The sequence below is a fragment of the Chionomys nivalis genome, chromosome 20, assembly GCF_950005125.1.
Source record: "Chionomys nivalis chromosome 20, mChiNiv1.1, whole genome shotgun sequence".
Classification (NCBI taxonomy): Eukaryota; Metazoa; Chordata; class Mammalia; order Rodentia; family Cricetidae; genus Chionomys; species Chionomys nivalis.
In genome coordinates, this window is record NC_080105.1 from 5,910,262 (window position 1) to 5,919,540 (window position 9,279).

Here is a 9,279-nt window from a genome sequence, read left to right on the forward strand (position 1 = left end):
GCCTGAGTCCCGCTGAAGCAGGAAGTCCCGACGGGGTGCGGGGACCCGGCCTGGGACACGCAGCTGGGCTCCCTGAGCACCTTTGTGCTGGAGCTGCGAGACGCGGGCACGGCGGTGTGCGGGCCGGGCGGGGGGGGGGGCAGCGGCTGCTGGGCCGGGTGCTGCCCGAGGCGGCAGCGCCGCTGCGGGTGCGAGCGCTCGTGGTGGCCGGGCGGCAACCCACTAGCCGGAGGAGCGCAGCAAGGGCGTGAACACCGTGGCCAGCGACTTCACTGCAGCTGAAACCTACCTGCGACGGCGGCGGGTGCTGCTCCCCAGCTGAGCTCGCAGAAAGCAGGGGCGCCCTATGCAGAAGACACTCAGGAAGCTGAGGCCGGAGGATTGCCAGGAGCTCAAGACCAGCCAGAGTTACGGGACGGGACCCTCTCTCAACACGTGGGAAACAACAGTTGGGTGTGGTTGCACACGTCTATCATCCCAGCACTGGGGAGCCTGAGGCAGGAGGACAGTTCACAGTAGTTTGAGGGTAGCCTGCGCTATAACAGAACTACACAAAGGGGCTCCCAGGGGAGGATTTCCCACGGGGTGAAGTACTCCTGCTTGGATTGCGTCCTCATCTCAGAATATAGCAACCTGGACATAGAAGTCTCACAAAAATGGTACAACCCCAATTAAAGTGGAGGGATTCCGTCCCCCATGCAGGATCTGCTGAACCTCTGGGTGGGCTAGGGAGCCTCCTGTTCAGGCCTTCCAGGTGTGGGGGTCCCAATTCTCAAAGAAGCCCCGTATCTTCGTGCACCCAGAACCCTGCCTCAGTTTACCTTGCAGTGTCTGCTACTCTGCTTTTCCCTGGAGTAGGGGAGAGTATGATGGTGTTTGTGGGTCGGGTGGGAATGTCTCCTACTGGGGAGGAAACTGTGGGGGTTGGGAGACCTTTCACTATACATCGTGGTCATAGCCTTCCCACCTCAGCCTCACCTGTGATGAACCGGCCTGGGGTACACCAGGCCCCTTCCTCACACAGCTGAACCAGATCTCAGTGTACCCGACTGTGAAATGGGCGAGGCAGAAGCAGAGGCTGCGCTTTCAACAGCGCTGAGCTCGTGATCTGTGGGAACCAAGGGAAATCCTGAAGCGACCCAGACTTTCTCTGAGAGGTGGCGGCGGTTGACTCGCTGTGTGACCTCAGGCCGCGTCCTCTCTGGGCCTGTGGAGGCTCATCTGTGGCACACTCGCTCTGCGGGAGGTGTTGCAGTCAGTTCCCGCTCTGCCCTCCTGGCCAAGACCTCTGGTCCTCCAGCCCGACTCCCTTGTCACTGCCGCTCGCGCCCTTCAGCGCTGACTCCCACGCTGGAGGTGGCGGTGCGTGACCCCCTCGTGACGGTGCAGCAGCCTCTGGGATCCCCGTGTCCGCGCAGCTGGACTCCAGGAGTGAATACGAGCCGCGGTGCATCCCTGGTCCACCAGGGGGCGCGCGCGTCCCACAAACGCCGGGCTGGATCCCCTGAGAGCTCTGAGGGGAAACTGAGTCCCCGAGAAGTCACGCTATCCCCAGACACAATTCGAAATGTCAGAGTGTCTCCCACATTCTGTGGCCAGGACTGACTTCTGACACGCCCTGTGGAAGTGGAAATTAAGGCACGAAGAGGTTGTCCTTTGACGGGGGTGCCCAACCTGGGGTACCCCCACCAATCCGCACCGCCGGGGGTCTGCAGGTGGCAGCGAGCTGATGATGAGGCTGGGAAACTGAGACCTGGTGGTGCACGTCTGTCAACTCAGTGCTGAGAGAGACGGGGTTCCATGGCCGTGAGTTCCAGGACAGCCTGGGTCACGTGTGAGATCCTGGCTCCAAACGCGAGAAAGAGCCAGGCGTCGTGGCAAACGCCCGCAAACCCAGCCTTGGAAGCTCGGGGCTCGACTGCATGGCGCACTGGAGGCCAGCCGGGCTGTGTGAGACCCGGCCTCAAAGGAAAGGAAGCTTTTGTCCCAGCACTCGGTTTACACGACTGAGTTCCAAACCAGCCAGGACTTTCTCAAAACAGCCAGGTTTCGTGACTAAGGCGGCCATCCGAGCCCTCGGGAGGATGACGCAGGACTGTCTAGAGCTCCAGGCCAGCCTGGGCTACATGAAAACCAGTTTCAAAAACAAAACAAACAACGAAAAAACAGGGACAGCTGCAAAGTTTGCGCCTCAGAGCGGGTCCCCACTTCAGGGCCACCCTCGCCGCAACACCGCCCACTGAGGCTCAGCTTGGGGCGGAGCCTAGGAGGACCCGCCCCCCGGCGCTATTGGTGAATTTTCCCACCAGACCACGCCTCCTCGGTGCTAATATCGGAGGGGCGGGTCCCCAGGCCACGCCCCCGCGCTACGGCGTAACCGTTCTAGGGGGCGCGGCTTTTTCTCAGGCCACGGCCCTCGAGGAACCTTTGGTCCAGTTCGGCAAAGCCGGGTTTTCCAGGCCCCGCCTCCCAGCCGCGCTATTGGTGGCGCCTCTTCCGGGAGGCGTGGCTTTCTCTCAGGCCATTCCTTCGCCGCGCTATTGGCTCCCAGGGGTCGCGGCTTTCCCTCTCTGGCCCCGCCCCCACCGGCGCTTTTGACGGAGCCTCTTCCGGTAGGCGCGGCCTTCTCCGCAGGCCCCGCCCCCGCCGCGCCGTATAAGAGCCCGCCGCGCCGCGCGGGTCCCGAGCGGTCTTCGGGTCCTGCCGGCCTGCGTGTCCGCGGGCGTAGTTCGAACCTGCCGCCCTCCCAGCCGCTCGGCCTTCCGTGTCGCGGGTTCGAGCCCCCGGTCGGCGTTATTTTGGGTTCGCGTCGGTCAGCGCGATGCTGTTCGACAAGGTGAAGGCCTTCGTGGTGCAGCTGGACGGGGCGCGCGCGGGCACCGAGCCCGTGTTCCACGGAGGCCAGGCCGTGGCGGGCCGGGTACTGCTGGAGCTGGCGGGGGCGGCGCGCGTGGGCGCGCTCAGGCTGCGCGCTCGGGGCCGCGCGCGCGCACACTGGACCGAGTCGCGCAGCGCGGGCTCCAGCACCGCGTATACGCAGAGCTACAGCGAGCGCGTGGAAGTCGTGAACCACCGCGCCACGCTGCTCGCGCCAGGTACAGGCTGGGGACCCCCGAGACCCCGAGCAGGCGATCCCCAAGCCCGCGTCCGCTAAGTCCATTGTCTTCTCCTAGACTCGGGGGACATCGCCACTCTGCCCGCCGGACGTCACGAGTTTCCCTTCAGCTTCCAGCTGCCTCTGTAAGCCCCGCTGGCGCCCACCCGCCGGGCATCTGCGCTCCCCCGACCCCTAACTCCTCGGGACTTCACTTGCATGCCTCTGTCTCCTACACTGAACCCCCTCTCGCCACCCCAGCTCCCTAGTGACATCCTTCGAGGGCAAACACGGCAGCGTCCGGTATTCCATCAAAGCCACCCTGCATCGGCCCTGGGTCCCCGCACGCCGCGCCCGGAAGGTGTTCACTGTCATTGAACCCGTGGACATAAACACACCTGCCCTGCTGGTATGTGGCTGCCCCGTGGGGGGCAAGGTAGGGTCCGACCTGGCCTCTCGACGTCTTCCGGAGTTGGGGGTTACAGGCGGTCTCTGAAACAGAGGAGCCAGAGGTTAGAGGTGACGTGCTAGAGCTGGGTGAAAATCCTGAAGGCACCCACTTGTGCGGCTCTCTCTGGACGACTGTCTTGCCCTACCTCAGTCTTAGATGCCCCGCTTGGGAAACGGGGCACAGTGGGGCTTGCACTTTTTTGTTTTATTGGTTTTGAGATTTGTTTGTTTGTTTCTTGTTCTTTTTTAAATTTTACAAAGGTTTCTCTGTGTATGTAACCCTGACTGGTCTCTGTCTGTCTGGGATTAAAGGTGTGCACCCCACACCTATTCTTGGTTTTAATTTTTTATTCAACTTTTGCTTTCTTTAGACAGGGTCACATTTTGTAGTGGTGGCTGGCCTAAAACAGGCACCGTTCTCCCTGTCCCATCTTCTTCCCGAAATTAGGGTCCCTCTAACATAGAAGCCCCAAGTGTCCAGGTGCCTGAAGTGACACTTAGTGTCCCCACAGGAACCACAGGCTGGAGCCCGGGAGAAGGTGGCTCGATCCTGGTACTGCAACCATGGTCTTGTCACTCTCTCAGCCAAGATCGACCGCAAGGGCTACACTCCGGGTAACAAGTGGGAAGGGATGCGGCTGGAGCAGGAAGAGTTAGCAATGGGGAAACTGAGGCAAGCTGCTCTGTGCTGTAGGCGAGGTCATCCCTATCTTCGCGGAGATTGACAATGGATCCACGCGACCTGTGCAGACCCGCGCCGCCCTGGTACAGACACAGACCTTCATGGCCCGAGGTGCGCGCAAGCAGAAGCGTACTGTGGTGGCCAGTGTAGACGGGGAGCCCGTGGGCCCTGGTCGCCGTGCGCTGTGGCCCGGTCGCACGCTGCGCATCCCCCCAGTGGGCCCGTCCATCCTGCACTGCTGCGTGCTCAGTGTGGACTATTCGCTCAAGGTACCCAGCAAGCTTCCCTCCACCCCGTTGTTCGGGCCAGGGTGGAGGGCACAGGTGGGGCAGCTGTCCACATGGCCGCTTCTCCCTTCAGGTCTGCGTGGACATCCCAGGCTCCTCGAAGTTGCTGTTGGAGCTGCCACTGGTCATCGGCACGGTCCCCTTGCACCCCCTGGGCAGTCGCTCAGCCAGCGTAGGCAGCCGCGCCAGCTTCCTGCAAAACTGGGGCCTGTGCACCCAGTTGGAGGCCCCAGAGGGTGAGCTCAGTCAGCAACCAAGGATGTGGACAGGCGGAGCTGCGACCCGGTCCCACCCTCCAGTCCAGGGGTCTCTAGGCAAGCAGGGTCTAATCCCAGCACCCATCATCCCTGCACACCGAGGACTGGGGGGACGGTTCAAGGCCAGCCTCCCCTACTTAATAATTCAAAACCTAACCAGGACTGTAGGAGACCCAGCAGGGCATGGTGACACACACCTTTAGTGCCAGGCAGCAACAGAGGCACACACAAGGGGACCTGGCGCTGTGTGCTCCAGGGCAGCCTGCTCTACACTCAGATCCTTCCTCAAAAAAACAAAACCAAACCAACTGAGGCAGGAGGGTTGCTACAGTTGGAGGTCAGCCTGGGCAACTGTCCCTAGGGGGAAAGGCTTGGTCATAGTCATGTCACGGCCATGAGTCCTCCAGAAGCCCGGTCTCAGAGCCTCCCTCCCCGTCTCATCTCTCCCTTCCAGCACCCCCCGAGTACTCAGAGGTGGTGAGGGACAACCCGCTGCCAATTGCCTCACCGGGGCCCTTACCCCTGCTGCGGGACCCGGATGTGACCCAGGAAGGGCCCTATTTTGCCTGTCTCCATGAGTTCCGCTACCACCCACCTCCACTGTACTCTGAGGTAAGGTGCTTGTGCCCTCTCTAGCTTCCGGGGGCGGGGCTTGCTGAGTCACGTGGGCTTCTTACCCTCTCCCCCACCCCCACCCCCAGCCCTTGGGAGGCTGAGGCAGGAGGAACACAAGATACAGGCCAGCCTGGGCTACATAGAGGAAATGAACTCCCATGCATACATACGCTCAGCCTCATGCCCTCCTGGTGACCCCTAACTGCCTGTTCCCTGAGCTTGGGGCTGGCAGGGTGGACGGAGGCAACTCACTGGGACTCTGTCTGTCAGGAGGATCCTAACCCCCCCTCAGAGGCTGTGAGGCCACGCTGCATGACCTGCTGATGTGTGAGCGGACACCTCGGTACAAGGTTCACGTTTCTCTGGCCACTGCAGTCCAGCTGTCTGCTTTGGGAAAACAGGAGGCCGAGTGTCTTCTGCCATCGCGCAGGACTGAGGAGCAGCGTGTGACTTCTGTGGACCGGGTCCTCCTGAGACTTCCAGTTCTCTGTGTTTGACCAGTGCTAGACCCTAGAGGGTTACAGTCTGGGAGAGATGAATCTGGGAGAAGCCAGAACCAGACGGGAGGCCAAAGGCCCGCAGAGGAAGTTTCAGCGAGGCTGTGGCGTTGAGGAGCTCAGCACGCAGACAGGACAGAGGAGATGGTTGGAGCTCACAGTCCCACCGTCTGCAACCTAGGGGCGGGAGCCCAGGTGTGCAGGCATCTTAAATACGGCCACTCTGTAAGGTGAGCAGTCATCGAGGCTCTGTGGGACTTGAGGGTCCAAGATTGCCAGTTTCTGAGGACTGGTGGCCTGGTGAGTCCAGAGCCGCTCGCATGATCTGCCACGAGAATCTCAGGCCTCGCTCAGGGCAGAATCCAGACAAGGCCACAGCAGCCTGGCAGGTCACCAAAGGGGCAACAGGTGCCCGGGAGCAACTGGGAAAGCCCCTCTTCATAGCCCTGCCAGGGACTTGCCATGCCCACGTCTGAAGAACTCATCACCCTTTGTAGATTAAAAATGAATAAATAAAAACAGGAAAGACTGAGCTGACATCTCATTTGCCCATGGCCCCTGAAGACCAGTAAAGCTCCGATCCCCTCCAGGGACTTAACTGGGGCCCATGCCCTCCTCACATACCCTCCTGCCTCTGGTCACCAGTCTGTCTGCTATGTCTTTTTCTTGTTTTATTTTTTAAGATTTATTTGGCCAGGTGGTGGTGCTGGTGCACGCCTTTAAATCCCAGCACTCAGAGGCAGAGACAGGCAGATCTCTATGAGTTTGAGGCCAGCCTGGTCTACAGAGCTAGTTGCAGAACAGCTGGGGCTACACAGAGAAACCCTGTCTAAAAAAGCCAAAACAAAAAAATTTATTTGTTGTTTTGTGTGTATTAGTCCTCACGAAGGTGGGGAAGGGACCTCAAGCTCTAGGCGTGGTTTCTGCATGCGATCGCCCCAGTGCTACCACACAGCCTGTGAATACAGACAGCTAGAAGCAGGTTGAGGCAGGAGGCTACCTAATGAGACTGTAGCAATAATAACATTGGTAATGGATTCCATTAATTAGTTATTATTTAACCCTATCACTGGGAACAGAGGCAGGTGAGTCCCAGGCCCTGTGAGGTGGGGTCCTGGGGTCATACAGGACAGCCGCGGAGATTCGGGGTATTTAGGGCGTGGTTAGGAAGACCCCTAAACCCAGGTGTGCAGCCGAGGAGGGGTCCCCATCACGTGGGGTTAGGATTCCGCTTCTGGCTGCGCTCCTGAACCACACAGTTTGTCCCGGGAGCGGACATGGGGACAGCAGTTCCTCGGGCCCCCGACAGCTGACAGGGACAGTTGAGCCGGCAGCTGAGGAACCTGATTCTTACAGAAGGGTTTTCCGGGTAAGGGGAGGGAGGAGCTGGCTCCGAGGTCCCCGGACTGAGGGGCGGGGCTGTGCTACTCAGGCCCCTCCTCCTCTGCTGGATCTGCTGCAGCTCAAGGCCTCACAGGACGCAGGACTTTGGGGTCACCTCCCTGCACCTGCTTCCGGGACCCCCATGAATCTGACTGATCAGACACCCCTTTCTCTCTCTGGGCCCCAGCGTGACAGGCACGCAAAGGCACAGACACTTGTTCTGAAGCTGGCAGCTGTCCCGACCGGGCGGCTGTTCAGGAATCTACCCACGGTCCCGGCCGCCCTCGCCGTCTCGCTGTGTCTCCCTGGGCACATTCTGTCCGGAGCATGGGGCCCTGGGGTGCCGGGGAAAGGGGCTGTTGTCCTGCTGGGCTCCAATTACAGAACACCCTGTACCCACCTCCCGCCAGCGCAGCCTCCAGGGTCCCTTCCCAGCTCCGGATCTTCCTGAGGAAGCAGAGTGGGCCCCAACCCCAGGACCTTTGCGCGTGCTTCGCCAGCTGCTCTGGCTACTTGGCCTCCAGACCCCGGTTGCTTTTATTTTTGTTTGCTTATGAGACACTCTTGGGTAGCCCAGGCTGGCCTTGAATGCCTGATCCCCCTGCCTACGTCTGTCACACCAGTGTGCGTGGTGTATGTGTTCCTAGATGCTTTGCCAGAGCGCTCTGCCCTCTGCACCCCAGCCCTGATCCCTCCCCTTGTTTGTGGCATTGAGGAAAGTCCCGAAAAAGCTGAGGAGGAAGCGCTGACTAGCCTGGTGGGTGGTGCCAGCCGCAGCCAGTGGGGGACAGAAAGACAGCCAGGGTAGTTAGAGGACCTAAAGAGAGCAATCCCCCTGCAGGGAAACTGTCAAGGGTTCCTCACAGTCAGGGTGGGCAAGAGGGGACCCCAAGCCCGGCACACAAAGCCCTGTGGGGTCCGCCCCCTCCCAGTCAGCCCCGCGCTCTTCCAGGCTCCCCTTGATCACAGTCAGGCAGAGGCATGGATTGGCTTTTGGCGACCTTGATCACAGTCAGGTAGAGCCATGGATTGACTTTTGGCGACCCCACCGGGCCAATTAGACTGGGACTCAGCAGCGGTGATCATCGAAGCCCCATTTGCGCCTTGACTAAGATGATAGGGCAGAATTTCGGGGACTCCTGGATGGGGGCAGAGTCCCCGCCATACAAAGCCAAGGTGGAGCATGGGAGGAGCTATTCCGGAGGGTCCTAGAAAGAGAAGACACTGGAGCTGGGGTTTGTATGGATGATGAGGAGTTTGCCGGGAAAGACTGTTCCAAGCACAGGCCTGCCTGTGTGGTCACATGGCAGACATCAGTCAAAGATGCTTGGGACAGTCACGGTGGTGAAGGGACTGGGACTGAAGGAAGGTGGTCCTGGGAGGCCCCAGGGATGGAGCTGCAGGCCCGGAAAAGCTGGTGTTTCCTCAGCTGTGAACCTTTGGCCCGGGGCTCTGGAACACTGTCCTCCCCAGAACAAGCGGGTGGGCCACTGTGGGCGGGAAGGGGCCGCAGGTTCAGGACTGCCTGAGGACTGCGAGTCCCCTCCCAAGCACAAGCGGCTCCCTGCAGGGGCCGCACTGCGTACAACGCTGCCCTAGGCCTGTGCATCTATCTCCCTGTGGCCCCGCTGGTTTCTGGTGAGACAGCAGACCCCAGATCCAATTTGGTCACATCCAGGGCATTTTTTTTCTTATTTTTTTATTTTATTTTTTAAGAGTTATTTATGTATGTGTTTATTTTTTATTTTTGAGACAAGATTTCTCTTAGTGTAGCCCTGGCTGTTCTGGAACTCACTCTGTAGACCAGGCTGGACTCAAACTCACAGAGATCCGCCTGCCTCTGTCTCCCGAGTGATGGGATTAAGGGCATGCGCAGTATGCCTCATTCTTTTTTTTTTTTTTTTTTCGTTTTTCTAGACAGGGTTTCTCTGTGGTTTTGGAGCCTGTCCTGGAAATAGCTCTTGTAGACCAGGCTGGTCTCGAACTCACAGAGATCCGCCTGCCTCTGCCTCCC

The 9,279-nt window shown here is 59.8% G+C and overlaps 1 protein-coding gene across 1 annotated transcript; it reads left to right on the forward strand.

Moving 5' to 3' along the window:
- Window positions 1–2,692: 2,692 nt before the first annotated feature.
- Window positions 2,693–6,401, forward strand: Arrdc2 (arrestin domain containing 2). The gene is made up of 8 exons (XM_057752622.1): window positions 2,693–3,095; window positions 3,174–3,240; window positions 3,356–3,503; window positions 4,057–4,159; window positions 4,239–4,495; window positions 4,587–4,749; window positions 5,225–5,382; window positions 5,656–6,401. Exons 1-8 carry the CDS (start codon window positions 2,822–2,824, stop codon window positions 5,707–5,709), a joined length of 1,224 nt encoding a protein of 407 aa, XP_057608605.1. The 5' UTR covers window positions 2,693–2,821; the 3' UTR covers window positions 5,710–6,401.
- The last annotated feature ends 2,878 nt before the right edge of the window (window positions 6,402–9,279 follow it).

Excerpts from the sequence above, each read along its gene's own strand:
- Arrdc2 (XM_057752622.1), top strand. The coding sequence starts at position 2,822 with ATGCTGTTCGACAAGGTGAAGGCCTTCGTGGTGCAGCTGGACGGGGCG. Across the intron at positions 3,241-3,355 it reads TTCAGCTTCCAGCTGCCTCT|CTCCCTAGTGACATCCTTCG; the intron begins GTAAGCCCCGCT and ends TCGCCACCCCAG. Across the intron at positions 4,496-4,586 it reads GTGTGGACTATTCGCTCAAG|GTCTGCGTGGACATCCCAGG; the intron begins GTACCCAGCAAG and ends TTCTCCCTTCAG.